At 49.7% G+C, this 21,104-nt stretch overlaps 9 protein-coding genes across 9 annotated transcripts; 5 read left to right on the top strand and 4 right to left on the bottom strand.

The window, feature by feature from the left end:
• Window positions 1–1,243: 1,243 nt before the first annotated feature.
• M437DRAFT_59344 (uncharacterized protein) lies at window positions 1,244–4,066 on the top strand (the record flags this gene model as incomplete). Its single annotated transcript, XM_041023562.1, has 1 exon — window positions 1,244–4,066. One exon carries the CDS (start codon window positions 1,244–1,246, stop codon window positions 4,064–4,066), a length of 2,823 nt encoding a protein of 940 aa, XP_040875470.1.
• Window positions 4,067–5,912: 1,846 nt separating this feature from the next.
• M437DRAFT_69968 (uncharacterized protein) lies at window positions 5,913–6,368 on the top strand (the record flags this gene model as incomplete). Its single annotated transcript, XM_041025384.1, has 1 exon — window positions 5,913–6,368. One exon carries the CDS (start codon window positions 5,913–5,915, stop codon window positions 6,366–6,368), a length of 456 nt encoding a protein of 151 aa, XP_040875469.1.
• Window positions 6,369–7,412: 1,044 nt separating this feature from the next.
• On the bottom strand, window positions 7,413–8,357 carry M437DRAFT_88593 (uncharacterized protein; the record flags this gene model as incomplete). Its single annotated transcript, XM_041028869.1, has 1 exon — window positions 7,413–8,357. The coding sequence occupies one exon, from the start codon at window positions 8,355–8,357 to the stop codon at window positions 7,413–7,415; it is 945 nt and encodes a 314-aa protein (XP_040875468.1).
• Window positions 8,358–9,342: 985 nt separating this feature from the next.
• M437DRAFT_69966 (eukaryotic phosphomannomutase) lies at window positions 9,343–10,261 on the top strand (the record flags this gene model as incomplete). Its single annotated transcript, XM_041025383.1, has 3 exons — window positions 9,343–9,447; window positions 9,503–9,957; window positions 10,015–10,261. 3 exons carry the CDS (start codon window positions 9,343–9,345, stop codon window positions 10,259–10,261), a joined length of 807 nt encoding a protein of 268 aa, XP_040875467.1.
• Window positions 10,262–10,679: 418 nt separating this feature from the next.
• Window positions 10,680–11,824, top strand: M437DRAFT_88591 (eukaryotic type KH-domain (KH-domain type I); the record flags this gene model as incomplete). Its single annotated transcript, XM_041028868.1, has 2 exons — window positions 10,680–10,739; window positions 10,814–11,824. The coding sequence occupies 2 exons, from the start codon at window positions 10,680–10,682 to the stop codon at window positions 11,822–11,824; spliced, it is 1,071 nt and encodes a 356-aa protein (XP_040875466.1).
• Window positions 11,825–12,206: 382 nt separating this feature from the next.
• On the bottom strand, window positions 12,207–13,360 carry M437DRAFT_78993 (ATP phosphoribosyltransferase; the record flags this gene model as incomplete). Its single annotated transcript, XM_041027085.1, has 5 exons — window positions 12,207–12,442; window positions 12,502–12,642; window positions 12,698–13,189; window positions 13,252–13,286; window positions 13,344–13,360. The coding sequence occupies 5 exons, from the start codon at window positions 13,358–13,360 to the stop codon at window positions 12,207–12,209; spliced, it is 921 nt and encodes a 306-aa protein (XP_040875465.1).
• A 496-nt stretch (window positions 13,361–13,856) lies between these two features.
• M437DRAFT_59384 (proteasome subunit beta type-1 precursor) lies at window positions 13,857–14,710 on the top strand (the record flags this gene model as incomplete). Its single annotated transcript, XM_041023570.1, has 2 exons — window positions 13,857–13,969; window positions 14,023–14,710. 2 exons carry the CDS (start codon window positions 13,857–13,859, stop codon window positions 14,708–14,710), a joined length of 801 nt encoding a protein of 266 aa, XP_040875464.1.
• Window positions 14,711–14,976: 266 nt separating this feature from the next.
• On the bottom strand, window positions 14,977–16,659 carry M437DRAFT_59318 (acetyl-CoA synthetase-like protein; the record flags this gene model as incomplete). Its single annotated transcript, XM_041023555.1, has 2 exons — window positions 14,977–15,437; window positions 15,483–16,659. The coding sequence occupies 2 exons, from the start codon at window positions 16,657–16,659 to the stop codon at window positions 14,977–14,979; spliced, it is 1,638 nt and encodes a 545-aa protein (XP_040875463.1).
• Window positions 16,660–17,914: 1,255 nt separating this feature from the next.
• On the bottom strand, window positions 17,915–19,819 carry M437DRAFT_59358 (putative oxidoreductase; the record flags this gene model as incomplete). Its single annotated transcript, XM_041023564.1, has 2 exons — window positions 17,915–19,266; window positions 19,321–19,819. 2 exons carry the CDS (start codon window positions 19,817–19,819, stop codon window positions 17,915–17,917), a joined length of 1,851 nt encoding a protein of 616 aa, XP_040875462.1.
• Window positions 19,820–21,104: the final 1,285 nt, after the last annotated feature.

The following is a 21,104-nucleotide window of genomic DNA, read 5'->3' as shown; positions in this document are numbered from 1 at the left end:
AATAACTACAGTGACTCGCGACCATTCAACACCAATAAGGCTGCTTTAAAGTGTCACTCTGACTGCATGCTTCTTTTCAAATAACCGAAATACTCTTCAGAGCACGAATGACGAACGGTATTCGTGGACTCTGCGCAAGGTGTCAGAGCGACAGGCTATGGTCAGCAGCCTACAAATCAGCAAATCAGCTGTCGGTTCTCCCGCGGTACATACGCCTCAATTCGCCGAGGAATTGCTTGTCCAACGAAACTTGGTAGCCTTGTGATCAGAGGATTTAACCAACACCAACAAGAACAGGAACAACAATAAGGAGTAAGGATGCACGTTCGAAGTCCCGGTGCTATTTCCACATACAGCTTTCGACACCTCCATACGTTGATCAATATTCGAACCTTCGCCTTATGGATGTGAGCTTGTTGAAGGTTTCCGTTAGCTGCAGATGTTCCATGCACGACCCGAATCAGAAGTGTAATCTCGCGCTTATAATATCACCACGCGATCTCTGGCTTGCTATTGCACTTCACGGTAAGGACTACGTATCTTTTTCGCTTTGGATATGAATAGAGCAGAGATGCCATACTTGGGTATAAGGTCCACAATTAACAGCAGGAGTTTTGTTTCTGAAGATCGGCGCACCAATTGGTGCAATATGGACAAGCGAGTGGGGAGTCCGATGTAACAACACTATTTTCGGAATGCCAACAGCGGGAGATCGGCCTCGACCGGGCCATTCTCTCCGCCGGCCCATTCTCTCAGCTTACTCTTGTGTACCCCAAGACTCCATGTTTGTCGACCCTGCCAATCGTCCAATGTCTGTCAACCTAGTTGGTACTTGATTGCTTCGGCTGCCGGGATGGTACACTCTGTAGGATGCTCGTCCATGTATTGGCGGCTTAGCATTCCATATTCGCACCCGCCTCCTCCATTATCTTGCCGTATTCCCCAGTGTCATCTTGCTTTTCTGTCATGTCATGTCCTTCCTCTCGCTCCGACCATAAGACTGAGAGTCTCACAAGGACCTCCAATCCCGTGCCTGAACTCAGTCTGACGACTTTGATGTCAACTTGAGTAAGCTGCCTATCTACTCGATTGGATATCATCCTTCGTCAGCCTCGCCATGGAGTGTCAATCAAATCCCCGCACTTCTTGTCAGATTGAAAACAAATGTCGGAGAAGTGTGTCCATCTTTTCTAGGAGAGGAACAAGCACTCCTGCACCTACAGCATCATCCCTCCATGAAGCCATGGCAAACCTACACCTCGAATCTAAGAAGACAGTATCCCCGACCAGCCCGATGAAGATGGCATCCCCGACCAGCCCGAAGAAGACTTCCTGGCTGAAAAAATTGAGACATCCATCAAGAAACGAAGAGGGTACTGTCTTGCACGCAGTGCCATCTTGTGTGTCTGCGCGCACCATTTCAGCTCTGGACATTGCCATGGCTGTCTCTCCTAACGAGGAGATCCTTCAAGCTATTGGAAAACAGAGTCCATTCGACTCAGGCTCTCCTGTCTCTCCGTTTAACAACTGCATGCTAGGGTCTGGCAGTCCAATTCATGGAGCATTTGATAGCAGAATTGGAGTCTGGCGTGACGGCGTAGCTCTTTGGGACGTGGATACGAGAGCCAAGCGGAAGTCAGAGTCAACACATCAGATCACGCCTACCAAGTCATTGCCACCCAAGGCAGACAAAGCATCCCGACCTCGACTATCCGTAAGGATCCCAGGCAGTAAATTACGACAAATATTGGGAGAGGAAGCACATATACCGCCTCAGCCGTTTAAGCGTGTCCGCATCAGCCCAACCACATCGACATCGCAAACCACGAGCTTTGATCGAGGCTCCATCCATCCAGCTTTCCGCACGCCGAGCTCTGCGGCAGAAACACAGAACGGCGAGGTCAGATCTGTGTCAGGTCACGACAATAGTAGGTCTTCTGTCTCGAGCAATACAGTCTTCCAGGATGACCTTTTCGACATCGTTTCCTGCTACACCAGACATTCGTCGATGACAAGTGTAGAAGCAGAGTCCCCAAACGGGGCTGTACAAAACCCACACTGGAATTACTTGGATGTGCCCAAGCGATCTGCAAGTGCCGCTTTCTCGATCACTGATCCTGTCAAGGCAGGCATATTTGATGATGCCACAGGAGATGGCTGTGCCCCTCGTTCTACTTCTGGGTCCCAGTACCTCCAGGTCGCCAGTCATCTGACTCATCGAGCTCCAAGCCCTACATTGAGCGAAGCTGTTTATGATCTGCAGAAACAGCTAAGTACGATCACTGAAGGACTCTCAGCAACACCAACAGATAGTGGTGCTGTTCACAAAACGACTGACCACGACACTGCCACCAACAACGTCACTCGAGCACCTACCTTGCCCAAGAAGTCTCGTAAACGCCAGTGGCTCCAACCGGCTCAGCCGACTTTGACCCAATCCATACCCACAGGAACAGACGTGCCCGTACGTTGCCAGTCAGTACAATACAGGAAGCAACAAGATCTTGACAACAACGGAGACGATATTCGCAGAGCCTCGAGTGTCCGATGCTCACTGTCGGCTGATATCGAATCTATGTGGCTGTCATGGAGTGCGTCATCCTCAAGATCTCCAGCTTTGGCATTCGATCAAGAGGCTGTGTGTCTGAGGATCATGAGCCATGCGGCGTCTTTCGATGATCTGAGGTCTTTATCGACGGTCAACAAGACCACGAAAAGATACTCTGAAGACAACAAACTTAGACTCTTGAAGTCAGTGCTCTTCAACGTGTCGCCGCCAGCCTGGGAGTTGCGGGAGCTCTCGCCCTTTCCTTTCGGCAACTTCATGCCGACAGACTTCCTCGAGAATACAGAGATCTCCCCTTCTGCCTACATGTCATGTGTCAAACATGATCGCGCGATCGTCCAGGAACTCAAGTCTGTTATTGCTACCAAGTGTCAATCATTCATTCGTCCTGAGACCATTTCTAGTCTTATGACTGCAGGTTCTACAAGATTTGAAGATGCGCTGTACCGTATATGGTCTTTCTGCAAGATGTTCGGTTGTGATAGAGGCCGGGAGAATGATCTTAAAGGTCAGGTCGACTGGCTCAAAGGCGGGAAACTGGCACATCAAAAAGGCTGTGCTGCAAATCTGAGTTTCAGCCCTGAATTTGAGATCGATGGGATCTTGCTCAACGCTCCAGATCACTTCGCTGCTGGAAATGGCTGCGGATTGTCTGCCGAACAGCTGTATGACATGTCAGAGATGTGGCAGTGCCTTCACGCTCTGATCCGACCTTACGAAGAGGTCACGGGTAAAGCACAAAGCTGTGGCATCTTCCGTCGTACAGGCGCAGGCTTGACAGATCCAATCCTGCAAGGCCGTGTCATTGAAGAATGGGTAGCTTACGTTCTATCTCTCGGACCATCTGTTGTTCTAGAACTCACAAGATTTGATGACACGAGTGCCGGCCTGGACTTTGCTCAGTTGAACGACTGGACTAACTGGATTCCTCCACAGTCTGGTATGACTCGTCGAATGTTCTTCCGAGAACCTGTTTCACAGCTTTACGAAGAACGACTCCTTGCTTCCACTGCTGGTACGCAGACCAAGGATGTCACCAAGACGTTACTCCGAAAGCGTCAAACAGCAGAGATGAATCTTGTTTACCGACAGATGTCTCTGAGCAGAAAGGCTGGACAGACACCATGTGCGTTACGTCGTCACGACAGTGCACTCGCACCAGAAGTACACAAGAGACCGGCCACAAGAAGATCTTCGTCACCAGCTTCTCCCAGATCTCCTTCCTCAAATCTTACAGATAATCGCAAAAGGCAGCCTGGGTCTTGGTCGCCAAGAAAAGTGAGCCCAGTCATCGAAGACAGGGTTGACACATTCAACAGATTGAGCATGCTGAGCTTTGAGGGGTTAGCCGAAGACACAAGTACATTGGCCATCAATAAGATCATGGATATAGGGTTCTCGAATGCACAGGCAAGGGAAGCACTACGGATCACGGACATGGGTAGTGGCTTGAGAGTGGATCGGGCTGTAGACTGGCTGTTAAGGCAGAACCGTTTCTAGTTGTTCTTCATGGAAGTACTGAAAGAGAATCAAGCAGATGTTATTCCATCAGAACAGATCGCACATTTCTGAGGTTGCGTTTTAGCTAATCAGGGGCCGCATGAAGGGCTCTATATATCCGAGATGCAACATGACAGATTTCGTTCATGGCTGAGCCCATTGATACAGACAGACCGCACCCAATTGGACAAGTCATCGCTAGGCTCCTGAGACGAGGTATTGTGGCACACGACAAGGCTGCTGTGGCGTTGCGACAAAGCTGGAGATTTACAAGCAACTAACGCCAACAATAATACGTTTATGTATCATAGTGAGTCCCGAGAGAAGGACCGCGCATTCCGATAACCAAGGAAGAAGGGGTCTAGCCACATAGCAAAGAAAGAGATCGATAATACAAAGGTCAGGCTGAGAAGCTAGATCGACAGAAACAATCTCTCGGAACGCCACCTTCGAATCACAACACTTTTTGCGGCTCCAATCTGCAGAGACAGATACATCTCCCGGTCTGTGACTTCCAGTTTGACTCTAGGTCTCGTTGGTTCCAAGAACCTTACTTTGTGGTCAGCAGCACTACTCGACCAATACGAAGTTAACGACCTAGATTTGGTCCCGCCAACTCATTTCGCAAGACTGTCTGTATAGCATAAGCCCAGGTATTCAAACCAGATATTGTGGCAAACGTTGCGTGATAACTCCAAGTATATGCCACTTTCAGCCAAATGCTCCAAATGGATGTCGAGCAACGAAAGCAGCTTCCTAGCCACAGCGATCAGGCCTCTCACGGCGTAAAACACTCAAATCATCTGAACAGATGAGGAAATGTGCATGCGGTTCTGGAGCTATGATTTGTAGACATGTGCAGGCAAGGCGCAGCACTATTTATTTTGAATCCCCGACCTGATAACGATCCATTGTTAAACCAGTGCAGACATCCGAGATGCCATCCTTCGAAGCAGTCAACCCGATTCAAACAGCCATCAAGTGGCAAATGGTTGACATGTATACTTTCCAACAAAGGCGGCGGCTCCATCCCCAACATGCTGTACATACCCTGGCAGCGAAGCTCAGTCATGACAAAGGCTTAATATCTATATCGCGACTGCGCGCTGCAGACTCATCAGCACTAAGAAGTGGCTTGAACGCCTCTTTCGTGTGAACTATACCGATACCATGCATATCACAGCCTTGCAAGGTGCCTCCAGATCCTTTGTGGCTTGTGGGTCAGGTGAGCTTCTCGTGGAAACAAGAGAAGATAAGTCGGCAATGCTCGAGATACCCATGTCATAAGCATTCCAGTGATCGCACTGCTTTTCTCCCTTTCTCTTTGCACAGACGCTTGTCAGATGCAGACTTCCAATTCTTTATTTAACAGATGGGCCTATCTGCTGGCGCTAGCATTCTCGATACTTGTGCATGGACAGGGGCAGAGTTACTATTTTCGCAGTGGTGATCCTGCTCGGAACGACATACCATGTAGTGGTCTAGCTGATTTACCTGGTGCGGCGGTCCCATGTTGTGCATCAGGAAGTTCATGCTTGGATAACAGGTTGTGTATGGATGGTGATCAGAATCTGAGCAGCGGCAGTTGTACCGACTGGAGCTGGCAATCTGTCAACTGTCCCCAGATGTGCCCTCAGGGTTAGAGGTATCCCTCTTGCTGGACGATAGATCTAGCTAACGTCAAGTAGCCGAACAAGGCGGGCCAGTGCACAACTGTACCGCTGAACTGAACAAAACGGACAGCAGTGGGCAGGTGCAGTTCTGCTGCTTGCAAGATAAAGACTGCTGCTTTCAGGCCGCCTCATTCTTCACGTTAGGCCCATGGGATTTCGACACCACATCGACGATGTCTCTTTTATCCTCTGCTACCTCAACTCCAACAACCGCCTCTTCCCCAACCGCAGCCGCATCCTCGACTGCAACAAACGACAAAGAATCCTCTTCAAGCACGCGTTACAAGGATATAGGAATCGGCATCGGCATAGGTGTTTCAGTTCCGCTAATATCCATTGCTGGCGTAGGTCTAATTTGGCGTCGGCGACGTCGTCACCGCCACCAGAACGCATCTGTTGGATTATCGCGCTTCACAGACTCGAACCAACAAACACCACTACCCTTCCAGGAGCATGGTCATGAGGAATACGCCGACAACATCGATCGAAGAGCCGCTGAAGCTAGATCGTATGAGCTCGACTCGTTGAAGAATCCAGCAGAGCTGATTGGCAGCGAACCTGATACGAGCAATTTGAATGCCTACGGATCAAGACCCTTACGGCCTTCTTCTATTGGTAAACAGGATTGATGAGCGGACAGAGATTGTCGGTGGAGTGCCATGTACAAGACTTATGTAGATAGAATCAACATGGGGGTATATCTGCATTGTTTATAGTCCTCATTAATCATGTACTGGGTTTCGCGAAGAAGCAAGTTGTAGTCAAGACATTGATCAGCATCCAAGACATAATCGCTGGAGTTGGTTTTGAATGATATGCAGCACAATCCATGCTGCAAGTACCTCTGCATGTCGGCAGGCTTGAGGTCATTGAAGGTAGACGAAAAGTGACATAGACAGAGATACCCATACACGAAATCAAAGAGGACCACGATTGAGAAGACTCATTTTATTGATCGAACACTATCACACTTTCTATGGAAACTAATTGTCGGCCATGGCGAACGTTCGTGTGCATTTGTATGATCAACCTCCGCAAAGCCCTGCCAGCCAAAGTGGTTGTGTATTGTCTAGGGCATAGAACTGCCTTGCATCTTGGATATTAGGCGTTGTACAAAGGAAATATCTTGTTTCTTCTTATTGTGGTTTGAATTGGTGTCGCATCGAATGCAAGAGACATGTTGCTCGGAACTCAATCTGCTTACTTGTCTGGGCAGCGAAAGACGTGATTGTGATGGGGTGTCTTCTTGATCGTTTCGTTGCTTCTGTGAAAAAGCGAGTGATGTAACTCGTTGACGCAGAACCAGGAATGTTCGGTGAAGATTAAGTTGTTTTCTAGGCATGTTTTGCTCTGCGGTGTGTTCGTTCGAAATGCTCCATGAGGAAGTCCGAGAGGCAATCCGAGTCAATGAGATTAGTAGCTCGCCAGTCGTCGTAGACATCTATCATGTGAAGGTGGTCTTCGAACTCTTCCAAAAGCTGGTCCGGCATGGTGCCGTGGGCGTCATATGAAGACCAACTTTCTACGAGATATGTATTATTGATAATCCGGATAATGTTTTGAAAACATGATGTTGTTGGGCGTGGGTAGTGCGCAAGAGCTTGTGGTCGTTACAGCAGATCTCTCCGACCAGATCCTCGAAGCGTGAGTCTGGCTTATGGCTGCTGTGTCTTTCATGCAGGTCCGAAGATCTTGTTGAACTTGGGAACCCACTTCTTGCCCAATTGTCTTCTGGCCCATGCGTAGAAGCGCTTCTGAGTCTTGGGGTCTTCGTGAGCCTTTCCCTTGCTCAGCTTGACCATTTCTTGGAATTTTTCCTTTCTGGCCCACGAAGCCCTCAACTGAGCAGTCGAAGCTTCCTTACGTGACGGACGGGCCTGAGCTGCGAACCTCTCACGTTTCCTGGCAGCTTTAGCAGCTCTCTGCTCTTTGTGGCTGAGATTACTCTCTCTCTTGATCTTCTTGATGTCGCTGCGTCTGATTCTTTTCATAGGGTAGGTAAGGTCCTCTTGTCCAAGCGAATCTTCCTCGAATGGCTCTTCGTCGAGTTCCGGGTGACTCAATCGTGTCTGCATCTCCTTGTCAACACCAAGGATGTGAACATAGTTGGCATAACCAGCAGGGGTAAAGGTTTGGAATGCCCATCTGAGATGCTTGAGCTTCTTCATCTTGGAATTGCCGAACCCAGCGCGTGCCTCCCTCGAAATGCGAGCAAGATTTTGTCTCGCAACGCCAGATATCGAAGTGAAGGCTTTGCTGGGGCTTTTGTCAAGATGGAGATGGAACATCTGTCTCTTGAGCTTGCGATCCTGAATTTCCTTGAGCTTGAGCTGCTTCTTAGCGTGTGCATCAAGTTTCTTTTTCTTCTTGAGCGCGGATTTGCTTGTTTCGTCTGTCTCGGAAGCTTCTGAGGTGGAATCGTCGGCATCGGAGGATTCTTCATCGCCGGAAGGACGTGAGTCGTCAGACATGTCGTAGTCAGAGATACCGAAGACTCCGCCGGGAGGAGATGGATCCGGGTAAGGGCCACTGAAAGTTCCAAAGTCGCCGTAGATGCCAAACTGAGGACCGCAACCACTGGCGGCGATGCCAGCAAGAAAATCGGCTCTGTCCGACATGGCTGAAGATGACGGCAGGAAGGGGATGATGGACTGAGAAAGTAATGAGGGGTGTGGAAGAAAGTCTGAATTTTAGAGTGGGAAGATGCGCTGTCTGCGTTTTGGTGTCTTGTTTGCGCGCCGGAAAAGCGCGTTGTTGTGACGATGAAGTGAGAAGCAGCTCTTTCATGTGACGGAGAATCTTCAGATAATCGTGAGAATGCACAATTTCTGCCAAATTGGAGACCAAGGACTTGGAGAGAGTTGAGATCTAAAGTTGAAGACCACCTACGAAAACTCTGGTAATGACTTCCAAGTTGTCACTCTTCGGCAGCGTCGCACCTACCTATTATGTTCTCTACCTGTAGCATCGCTCATTGCTTTGTCTACCCTTACTGAAATCCTCGCCAAGCACAACATAAGAAGCTCAAAGTTGTATAGCATTCGGGTCGCGACGAGAGGATGTTCTGCGGTGAGAGCCTGCTCTTCTGAGACTTGAGGAAGAATACGATGTCTCTGCGATGAACCTGAGTCGAATCCCACTAACAAGTGTCCTCTCATGTGACGAGTTTGATATGGACGCGTATACGTGAGTCACTTGGTAGAAATTGAAACATGAAGAGAACAGGTGGTTGATGGTGACTGGACGTTGTCGAAAGTAGGACGCATGCCGTTGCGATGGAGGCTGAGTCGCCAAGGTCGAATGACGCGCGCTATGTAGAATACGTCAAGAAGAACAACTCCAACCACCTGTCCTCATTGGTATAGCAGCGTATAAGAGAAGAAGAGAAATAAGAAGACAAGAGGTTGAATTGACTTTGAATTGTCAGTGCGCGACCGGACGGCCCCTCTCCACACACCCCGCAACGTGTTCAAGCAGACCCTTTGTGAATCTTGATCGAGCCTCGACGAGTTCAAGGAGCTTTACCCCTGAATCGCAATCAAAAAAGCACTTCTCCCATCGCTCGTTGTTCTCTTGACAACCCTCACAATCACTTCAAACACAATGGCAGCCGTAGCAGCATCAGTTATCCCGGCGCTCGACCAGCGCCCGGTCAAGAACACCATCTGTCTCTTCGATGTCGATGGCACCCTCACTCCTGCCCGTAGAGTGTGTTTCTATCCATACAAATACACGAGGAGCAAAGAGACTAACATAAATACAGACGGTCTCCCCCGAGATGCTCGCTCTCCTGTCGCAGCTCCGTCACAAGGTCGCCATTGGCTTCGTCGGTGGCAGCGATCTCGTCAAGCAACAAGAGCAGCTCGGCACTGCTTCCGTCCCCGTTACCAGCCTCTTCGACTTCTGCTTCGCCGAGAACGGTCTGACCGCATACCGCATGGGCGTTCCCCTTGCGTCCTCATCATTCATCAAGTGGATCGGCGAGGAGCCCTACCAGAAGCTCGTCAAGTTCATCCTGCACTACATTGCCGACCTCGAGATCCCCAAGAAGCGCGGTACCTTCATCGAGTTCCGCAATGGCATGATTAACGTCAGCCCCATCGGTCGTAACGCCAGCATTGAGGAGCGTAACGAGTATGAGAAGTACGATCTCGAGCACGGCATTCGCAAGAAGTTTGTCGAGGACATCAAGGCCGCTTTCCCCGACCTTGGCTTGACGTGAGTTCATTGTTGCATATCTTTCAAAGTACTACATGGGGCTAACATGATCTGCAGCTACTCGATTGGTGGACAAATCTCATTCGACGTTTTCCCCAGAGGCTGGGACAAGACATACTGCTTGCAGCACGTCGAGGCCGAGAAGCAATACGGAAACGAGTACACCACCATCCACTTCTTCGGCGACAAGACATACAAGGGCGGTAACGACTACGAGATCTACGAGGACCCTCGCACCATCGGTCACAGTGTCAAGACCCCCGAGGACACTGCTGCCGAGCTGAAGAAGCTGTTTGACCTTTGAACAACACCACACATGATTCGAAGAGCTCGATTGTGAAGGTTGGAGAGAAGGCAAGTAAAAGCATAAAGGAGGCTGGAAAAAGGGTATCTTGTAAAGAATACAGGGAGCATGGAGTATTTCGGATGATAGGAAAAGAGGTGTTGAGGCCATAGAGATACCTATGCAGAGTTTTTTTGTGAATCATCAAGTCGAGTTTTTTGCTTCGTCTCACGTTTCTTGACTCTGTTCCATGTTCAATGATGATTGAGAGAAGATGCGGCGATGATCATTGAGGCTTCGGAGGTGAAAGTGGTTTCTCCGCATGTGATGCGCCAAGGCCGAGCGCAGGGTCAATGGTTTGGCTTCTGGAATTTGCGGCGACAAAATATTCTAAGATCGTCCTTTCTCTTCACGCCATTCATCACACACAACCGCAGATATGCCCTCAACACATAACGTAGACAAGCCGTGGGACACGGACGATATTGACAAGTGGAAGGTATGTCATGCGCCCTGCTGTAATCTCTTCTCATCAAGAAAACATCAAAGCTGACTTTCTTCTTCTCCGCGCAGATCGACGAGTTCAAGCCCGAAGACAACTTGGGCGGCACCTTCAGCGAAGAATCCTCCTTCTCCGTTCTCTTCCCCAAATACCGCGAAACATACCTCAAGGCATCATGGCCGCTGATTACTCGCTCGCTGGAAAAGATTGGAATCGCCTGTACGCTGGATTTGGTCGAGGGTAGCATGACCGTCAAGACGACACGAAAGACATACGATCCCGCTGCTGTACTCAAAGCTCGCGATCTTATTAAGCTATTGTCGCGTAGTGTGCCTGCACCCCAAGCCGTCAAGATTCTCCAGGACGACATGGCTTGCGATGTCATCAAGATCAGAGGTCTGGTACGCAACAAAGAGCGCTTCGTCAAGCGCAGACAACGCATCCTCGGTCCCAACGGCAGCACCCTCAAAGCCCTGGAACTGTTGACATCTTGCTATATCCTCGTGCAAGGAAACACCGTCTCCTGCATGGGAAACTACAAAGGCCTCAAGGAAGTGCGTCGTGTAATCATGGACTGCATGAACAACATCCACCCCATCTACCACATCAAAGAACTCATGATCAAGCGCGAACTCGCCAAAGACCCCGAACTCGCAAACGAAAACTGGGATCGCTTTTTGCCGCACTTCAAGAAGCGTAACCTGAGCAAGAGAAGGGTTCCCCACATCGTCACCGACAAGTCCAAAAAGACATACACACCTTTCCCTCCCGCTCAAGAAAAGAGCAAGGTCGACTTGCAGATCGAGTCTGGAGAGTACTTCTTATCCAAGCAAGCAAAGGAAAGACAAGAAAAGCAAAGGAGAGAAGATGCCATGCGCGAAAAGATGGAGGAAAAGAGATTGGCCAGACAACAAGATTACATTGCTCCCGACGAGCCTGGCGAGGAAAAGGCAGAGAAGAAAGAGAAGAAGGAAAAGAAGAAGAGAAAGCACAAGGACGAGGATGGCGACGACGAGGTTTCGGAAAAGAAGAAGAAAAAGTCAAAGAAGCACAAGGAGGAGGTTGCCGAGGAGAGCGAGTGATTTATTCGTTCTTTTTGAGGTTGACTTCTGTTCTTTTTGGTTCTCTCTTTCTACAATATCCACGTCTGGCATAGTTTTGGTGTTTTTACTGCTGCGTTCAGCGTTAGGGGCTTTTGTGTCTTCCCAAAAATCGTATCCTTGTTTCTCTCGACATGTCACAATTTCGACCTACTCGTGTGAACCTTCAACAATTTCCTGTGCCAGTCTACCACATTCAAGCTCGACAAGGGCGATCCAAGACATGTTCGTAAACTGATTTCATTCCAGTACCACCAGTGCCTTATCCTTGGCACCATGTATGTATTCCTACGTGACTTTTTGACTAGAGGTTTACCCTTTCCTAATCTTGCATGCATGAAATCCCTAACAATCTATTATTCGTTTAGATGGTTCTCGAGTTCTCGATCTTGGTGACGAGAATGTCGGTGGCGCCAATTGCGGTCAGCTCGTCCATGGCGTTGGAGACGTTCTTGCGCTCAACCATGGCCGAAACGGCGACCCAGCCATTCTCTTCCAGGCTGTTGACAGTAGGTGCTCGCTTGCCAGGAGTGATCTTGGCGGCCTTGTCGAGGTTGCTGCGCTCGACGTTGTATGTGCAGAGGACGTATTTTTGGGCGGCTGTCAAGCAATGTTAGCATTCCTAGGCTTTAGTAGGGTGGGGATGTAGAAGAGCATACTAATGACACCACGGATTCTGGTTGCGATCAAGTTGACGAGGTCGGGGTTGGTGGGGTTCTTGGAGCGAATCAAGATGGCGGTGGTCTCGAGGACAGTAGAGATGGCCTTGAGGCCTGCTGCGCGCATAGTCTCACCAGATTCTACTTCATGTCAGCACAAACCAGTCGCATACATGGAGATGAAGACCAAACTCACCAACGAGATCGACAATACCGTCCGCAACGCCCAGCGCGCATGCAGCCTCTACACTGCCACCAACATACTTGATGTGAGTGTCAAGCTTCTCTCCTGCCTTCTTGCCCTCGAGCTCTCTGAAGTAAACCTCGGCGAGGTTGGTGAAACTAGTGCAAATGCTCTTTCCAACCAATGACTTTGCGTCTTCGAACTGACCCTTCTCAGGGACCTGGATCTGAAGCTTGCAGCGACCGAAGTCAAGGTCAAGGACCTCTTCGACACCAGTAGACTCAGTCGGGGGCTCGGTGACTTCGTATTCTGCGACTTGATCGCGACCGGTGATACCAAGGTCGCAACGACCCTCAGAGACGAAGGTAGGGATATCGGAGGCGGGCAGGAAGACGAGAGCGATGGGGAAGTTCTTGACGAGGGCAATGTCGAGACGCGAGTGTCTGTGGAACTGAATGTCGGAGCCGTGGAGAAGCTCGATACATGCTTGGTGAAGACGTCCCTCTGCGACTCAGTGTTAGAATGGCGTGTGAAGACGCATGGAGGGGCAGTGAGGGGTCAATTACTCTTGGGAACGGCAAACAAGAGACGGTCGGTGAGGCTGAGAAAGTCGCGTCAGGACGGAGATCAGAGAGCTAGCAGAGTCGCATTGACATACTGGTTGACGAGATCCATGGCGAACGAGAGACTTGGGTGATGAGGTAGTGGTAACAAGAAGAATGGGTGGTATGTAGAAGGGCGCTATTGAGGACTGCCGGTATTATGACTGATGAGAATCGGATCGCATTTACACGTGGGGCAGTGGATGCTTGACACTCGATTGATTGTTTTCAGTCACGCAAACACAGACCAAATCTATTTTATATCGAATTTGAAGATCTGAGTCTACTGCTATGGCACGCAGGTCTACAATATTTACACAATCATGATTGATGCGAGACTGCGATGGTATTCAGCGGTGATTGCAGATGGTCAACCAAATTTTGTGCATGTTTTACGGCAGCGATGACGGATGGCGGGTCGCGGCTCTTCGGGAGTCTTGGCAACTTCAGCCGATGGCCAGGACGCCGACTGCATCGTCACTCCAAGCTCCGGCGCTGAAGGCAGCTACAGCTATACCGCTAGCTTGACACGACATCAACCACACACTCACTCCATCACATCAACAACCATGGCATCCTCAGTGACAGTCGCCATCCCCAACGGCCAACCTGGCTACTCCTTCTCTCAGGCCCCTCAAGTCACCGTCAACTCAGCGCCTCGCCAACATGCTGGTTTCTACCCGTACGCATGCCATCTACCTACGCCATCTAGCCCTCTTCTAACGTTCGTCTCAGATACACCGACAATGGTGGTAGCACCCTCGGTATCTCAGGTGCCGACTTCACCATCATGGCAGGTGACACCCGCCACACCTCCGGCTACAACATCAACACCCGCTACGCCCCCAAGCTCTTCCGCATCGGTGGCGAAGGCCCCGAGAAGGAAGGCGCCCGCATCGTCTTGTCCGTCGTCGGTTTCGCCGCAGATGGCAACGCCCTAGCTGAGCAACTCGACACCATCGTCAAAATGTACCGCTACCGCCACAACAAGCCCATGACCGTCGCCGCCTGCGCCCAGCGTCTTTCTCACATCCTCTACAACAAGCGTTTCTTCCCCTACTACGTTCACGCTATTCTTGGTGGAATCGATGAAGATGGCAAGGGTGCTCTGTACTCGTACGACCCTGTAGGCAGTTACGAGAGAGAGCAGTGCCGTGCTGCTGGTGCCGCCTCGAGTTTGATCATGCCTTTCCTCGACAACCAGGTCAACTTCAAGAACCAGTACATCCCCGGCTCAGGAGAGGGTCACGCTCTGCAAGCTCGTGTTCCCGAGCCTCTGCCTCAAAAGGATGTTGAAGAGGTGGTCATGGATGCCTTCACCAGTGCTGTTGAGAGACATATCGAGGTTGGTGACGGTCTGCAAATGATGATCATCACAAAGAACGGCATTGAGGAGAGATTTGTTCCTCTCAAGAAGGATTAAAATCTTCGTCTGTTCTTTTGCGATTTTACATGTGTTTACGACGAAGGATATCTCTACCGCCCTCTCACTGAGGGAGGGGGAAAGAAGACGGGTGTATTCTAATCATATCAGGCACGGCTTTTATGCATGGCGCGCGGCGTTGGCTTACAAGATGGAAGGAACCAATGGAGAATCAAAAACCATTCCACCATTTCAGGAACATCTCATCAGCTTTCTTGACTAATCAAGAAGGTAGCAGTGTTGGTCGTCTATCAATTTGTGATTATCTACAGTTTTGACCAAGATTTGTACAAATCATCAATCTCGACTTCAAACGCTGACAATGTCGCTTTGCGATCTACAGTTCCCTTTGGCGTTCGCACCATGTTCTTCTCAGACCCTACGATTATCACCAGCTCTTTTGCCAATCTCGCAGATTCATGATGTTTCTCGTTCTCGGCTTGCACTGCTGGCCATATCTCATCCACGAACTCTGCTTTTTGATCATTCGTGATGATTGGCGAAGCAGGTTCGACCAGCAAGAAAGGTCTGCTGCGGTACTGGCCACCTACTAAAACAGCACCAATTGCTGGATGTGCAGAAAGAGCCTCCTCGATGGCACCAGCATACATCTTGACCTCGCCACTCAGCAGCACCAGATCATCCTTTCGACACCTGTACTTCCAAAGTCCTGGCTTCGTAGGATGCGGTGAGAAGAGATCTTTCGTCCTAAACTCTGAAGCTTTTTCTCCATTGTTGAAGCCAAAATGTGTCGCTAGATGTGATGGCGTACTATCTATGCAGCGGAAAAAGTTCGTGTATGCTTCTGATTGTGCAGTGCGTTTGATCACCAGTTCATACAGATCTGCACCTGTGTGCTGAAAATCTGGTGCCATGAATGGGTGGATCAGGAAGTAGCCTTGATCTGCTGGATCGGGTGACGAGCCTGTAAGCCAGAGTCCTCCTTCTGTGCTGCCGAGGGCTGAGGAGACTGTGCCGTTAAAGTCAGAGGCTATGATGCGGGTTGCCCATGCAGCTAGTGGTGCTCCACCGTACACAATCTTTTTGAGCTGCTTGAGTGCTTTTCGACAAACAGGGTCTGCAATGAGTTCTTCTAGTAAACTTGGAGGAAAAGAAGCTGCGCTGACAGGTGCGCTTCGCAACACCCCAAGAACAGTCTGTTTATCAGGTCGAACCCCAGCAGGTCCAAGAATGATTATCGTGCTGAGATAGACCGGTGTGAGAAGACTAGCTGTAATGCCAGAGGTGTGAAATGTAGGTAATGCGCAATAGATGCTCTGTCCTGCCATTTGTGTTGCCGTACTTCCTGGTAGAGTATGTAATCTGTCGACTGAACACAGCATATCGTTTGTCCAGATCACGGGTTTTGGCAATCCTGTTGTTCCAGATGTATGCACTACCATCACAGGGTCTGAATGTGCTTTAGAGTATGGCTTTGAGTATACATATCGCTCTGACTTGGCTGAGAGATTTGGTTGGGTCAAGAATACGCCAAAAGATGTGGTGCCAATATACTTCGCACTTGCAAACCTCTTTTGCAGAGATTCTGCCAACGCAGTCATCTCAGAAGCATATATCACAGCCGTACATGCGAGCGAGTTCAGAAGGAAAAGGTGCGCATCCGGTGATGCAAGGTGAGAAGCCAGCAGCACCTTTCTGCCTACTTTAGCTGCTGCTACAACCACAATAGCATATCCGAGATCTCTAGGTCCAAAGTATGCGAAAGTAGGAAATGTGCCGTCAGCTTTGCCGAGGGTTTTGTCCAGCCACCAGGACAGTGCATCTATTGCTCGTGCAAACTCGACGTACGTGACATTTCTGAAGCCTTTGGATAAGTCTGCATCGTCTTTTGGGACTGATGCATAGACGTGATTTGGAGTAGTCGTGGCAATCTCGTCAATGAGGGTGGGAAGCAATCTTGTGCCATATTCAGGGCTGTCTCTCGTCATAACGGCTGTGGTATTGACTTCTATCGAGGCAGAAGGCGGGATGCGAGGGACACGTATAGCTTCTGGTAGGTGAGAAAGAGTACTCATGTAGGCGTTGTGGAAGTTTGCAGTATTGAGAAAGAGAACAGCACGGCAAGAGAAGTGAAGTCAAAGAAGGAGCGAAGGCTAGTAGATACCACGCGGCAGCTCCACAGCTCACACCTGTGACAACGAGCTGAAGATCACAGCCCTACAGCAATCATCATGAACTCTGCTCGTCCTACGTACGAAAGAAACCCCGTCTCGGGTCATACAACGTGCTTTCAGCCAGCCAGCGCATTGCAATGTTACATTCGCGATGTTTTCCTGGGGTTTTTCCGTACGAGAGAATTCTGATGAGCGCACAAGTAATCTAAACGGTCGCAGAATGGTAACAAATCGGGTCCTTATACATGGCAAGGAGTGTGGTTGTCGGGGAATGCTTCTTGTTGAGGTTAGAGCCTTGGCTACCTTAAGTAGTCCCTAACGAACGTTGTGACTTCGTTCGCGCCTCGAAGAATCGCCCGAGCTCAAAATTTGCCTGTTCTGTAAGAATAGTCAGCACGTTTGGTATCATATCCATTGGCACTTTGCGGACCGAAACCGATCCGACTTCTCCAGTCCCACCGCGCCATGGATCTTTCTACTTGTCGCAATCTCATTATTGCGCAAGCAAAGAAGGGTTCTCGAAAGATCTGACTGCCTGTGACCCTTCTTGTTGATCCTACTCGTCCAGAACGAGACACATACCGCGATGGTCGCACCATACAGCCAGCGAAGTAGCTACAGTGGGGCACTGCTGGTATCCACCCAACAGACCCCTAACCTCTTGGACGCAGAGCTAGGAGCTTGTCCTTCACCGTCAATTCTCCGCTACAACCTATTTGATTCCGCATCTAGCTGTGTCATTGTAACCTGACTCGTTTCTGAGAACGAAGTGTTGGCGAATACTACCTTACCATGCATGCCCAGCTTTTGGCGGCGGACATGGTACTGGTATGCTCGCCGAATGCATCTTGCTCCCAGCACCTACATTGTTGATCTATGATGTGCTGGCTTCAAGGACTCAATACGTTCACTGTATTTGTCTGGTGGTGGGTCGTGGTACTGGCACGCAAGAATGTGCTATTGCGTCTCACGGCAATGTTATCATTGTGCGCTGGTTTCAAAAGACCGCAGTATTCCAGCATCAACAGTCATCAAAGCCAGACAACATCGTCAAAAAAAAAGACATACCTCAGAAGTTGTAGTCCTCGTATAACACTTCCTGCCCACTCAACCACTGCAAGATGGTACTCCTTTGACTGGCACCTGTGCAAACATACCACCTCTTGATCCTTGGTGTCAGCGGCTCCAGATCGGTCTTGTCCATGCGACGGTACACAATCCGCACGCCGTATTCAGTGAGTTTCTTTATGCAAGCCTTTTGCTCTTTGTTTTCCAGAGAGACGCCTGTGATAAACAAAGTAAGACTCGCAGCCTGATTTGGGAATCCGTCAAGTAGATCGATGGCAAGACCCAGATCGGCTACTCGCAACGTCCAGAACAATTGAAGGTCATCAAGCTTGAGCGAGTGTAAGCACGGCATCAATGGCGTGATGCCTACACCAGCAGCAACAAAAGCGATAGAAGATTTCACCTCAGTCTGTTCTACCACAAATGATCCTCCAAAGCCTTTAATCCCGATCTCCAACTCAGAGCGACTTGCTGTATTGCCCAAACCATGTTTGAACAGGAAGTCAGTCACTACGCCAACTTTGCGTATTGTGATTTCGAACTCGTCATCTGCAAGTCGTTTGCTTGGATGAGGTGGCAGACCAGGCGGAGAAGAAACAGTAAAGGTGCGGACAAAATCATCATTTAGGCTTCTGGGGTCGTCATCTCGCATGTGGCTATATCCGACATCCAGGTGGTCCGAAACATCGATGGTGACATACTGACCAGCAGTATAGGTAGCTGCATTGGACAAGCTAAACTTGAAGCGCGAAATTGTTGGAGTAAGTAGTGTTTGAGAAAGTAGCTTTGCGGTGTTCTGGCTTGCATTCTCGGCTTCTATCCTTGTTGTCGCTTTCTCACTAGCCAGATATCTTACGACTGGGTTGTATGGTGAGAACTCGCCAGTGTTGCCACGGAATGGGAGTACTGATGCTACTAGACGAGCGGCTGTAATCGTGACTCGAACCGCCAAATTTGAGCGAGGCATGACTTCTGCCGCCTCTCTTCCAAAGAGAATCTCTGTGCGCCCAGTGATGAAAAGACAAGTGCCAGTATCGAAATCCGGGAAGCAGAAGCCAGCTTTGGGATTCAGATTCATATTGCCCAGGCTTTGGTACAACCTATTGCCAGAATACTCAGGATAGACGAATTGTGTGCAGCCGCCCTCCTGTGAAAGACACCGTACAAAGCCCGGAGGACCACCTCTATGGTTGGTATCCATGCTCCACCCACTACTTGTGCTGAGAAACATGAGATCGCCTTTGTTGATGAGCTCAACAGCTCTCCTCTCTAACGGTACAGAGTCCGAGATGAGTTCAGGGTTTGGGATTGCTGGTGATATCTCGCGTCGGTTGAGATACTTTGGACAGTTTCCTTGATCTGCGTCAGTCCATCGTGGTTAGCACATATGGGTTGACTTGAGCACACCTAAGCTTTCGTCAATACGTGCAACAAGTTGCAGTATACCTTGCTGTCCATGATCATCTGTGTCGTTCGCTCCATTGGTACCACCAAGTGTGCCTGCAATCATTCGTCCGGCAAGCTTGACCCGCTTTCTGGTGTCAAGATCGATGGCTAATCCGCTGAGCAACCTGCCTTCTCCCTCTTCATTCACGATCTCACCCTTAGCGTCTCGGCCGACCAACGTCTCTACCACTGGGTCAAGTATGGAAGCCACTGAAGTTCTGATGCCGATCATGCTGTTTCCAAGGGGCTGAGAGAACCCCTTTCGGCCACCCCAGACTGTCGTCCATGGTCGTCCTTCAGAGTCTAGAGTGCCAAAGGCCAACAGTGGAGCCCTCTGAAGCATACCAGATGCTTGTGGTGAAAGCATGGGGATGGTAGGATTATCCATCTCAGGTACCCGTAATTTCTTCTGCATCATTCTCTCGCCTTCGTGAAACTCCAAGGCTTGGTAGAAAGCCATATTCGCAGGACAGCGATATGTGTGTTCGATGCAATGAAGCTGTTGACATTCGCGCGAGTCTGCGAGCTGAAAGAGAGAAAGGTAGTTGTAGTGCAGCTCCAGAAGGTGCTCTCACGTAAGACTCACGCGGAAGGAAGGAAGCTCTCGACATCCCCGCTTTACGCCAACCTGTCAACTTTCTCCCTCGCACGGAATCTGGCGAGATATGTTGTCAAGCATCGTGACATGGTCTCAATTTATTGGCACTCTCCGAAAGTTGCAGCAAGAACGCGAGAGTACATGCGATCTTGTTCGGTGGATAGTGTGCATAAACTTATGCATTGACGTCACCAAATTTTAGTCAGGGTGCTCCCACCAACGCTTGTTTTGAGGTCGGTGTGCATGCATAACCTCAACTAAGATCGAATACATAGACTAGCATACCTCGAAGGGGCTCTTGCGACCTAAACACGCTCCTGAAGACGCAGAGTCAAGACTTGACTGTCGCGTCGAGCTGCATGGCTGGCCGTAATCTGCAAACACCGCCTTCAATCTTGGAAGTGGAGCAATAAACGATACGCCAACAAGCTTAGCAATGTAGTCCAAGATAGAGCCTTGTAATTACCAACTGCCGTGGTTGTCAAGCATCTCGGGAGCCTGCTGAAGTAATTGGCGTCGCAACCATACAGTACCAGTGTTCAAGAATTGGTTCAACTAGTCACCTGCGGTTGGGTGTCATTGAGATGCGGAGTTAAGCTTCGGTTTCACCTAGTTCCGTCTATTTATTATGTTACGGCAGATCGGGAGGATAAATCACGCTTGAATGAGCACTCCGAACTTGCCGATAACAATCCCAAAGTTGCAGGGTGAAGCGAAGTTAGCGAACACTGCCACCGCTGCCAAAGTTGCGGTCTCGAGACCGCAACAAATGATGCACGGATACGACGCCCTCCGAGGGGATGTTTGTGGATCTTGTCAAGATTTCGCATGCGGCACACCACGTGTAGTATGGATCATCAAAGGATCAAACCTACCAGACCGCTTCTACCTTCCGTAGACTCAGAACTCTTCTTCCGGTATGTACATTCGAGTACATCTCAGAAACAATCGAAGTATATTCCATGCACATCTGCAAAATCGAGAGCTGATGTTGTGAGATGGTAACCACGCCGAGAAAGGGCACTGCCGAACAACCGCGAGGCCTTGAAACAAGGACAACGCCGCTGACTGCAAGCAATAGTTCGCCGCAAAGCCAGCCGCCTTGTACACTGTCTTGTACACTACCAAGCAACGCCAGCCGCGCAGA

The sequence above is a fragment of the Aureobasidium melanogenum genome (genome assembly GCF_000721775.1).
Source record: "Aureobasidium melanogenum CBS 110374 unplaced genomic scaffold scaffold_32, whole genome shotgun sequence".
Lineage (NCBI taxonomy): Eukaryota > Fungi > Ascomycota > Dothideomycetes > Dothideales > Saccotheciaceae > Aureobasidium > Aureobasidium melanogenum.
Note: the sequence above shows the minus strand (reverse complement) of the source record. Positions and strands in the feature narration are given on the sequence as shown.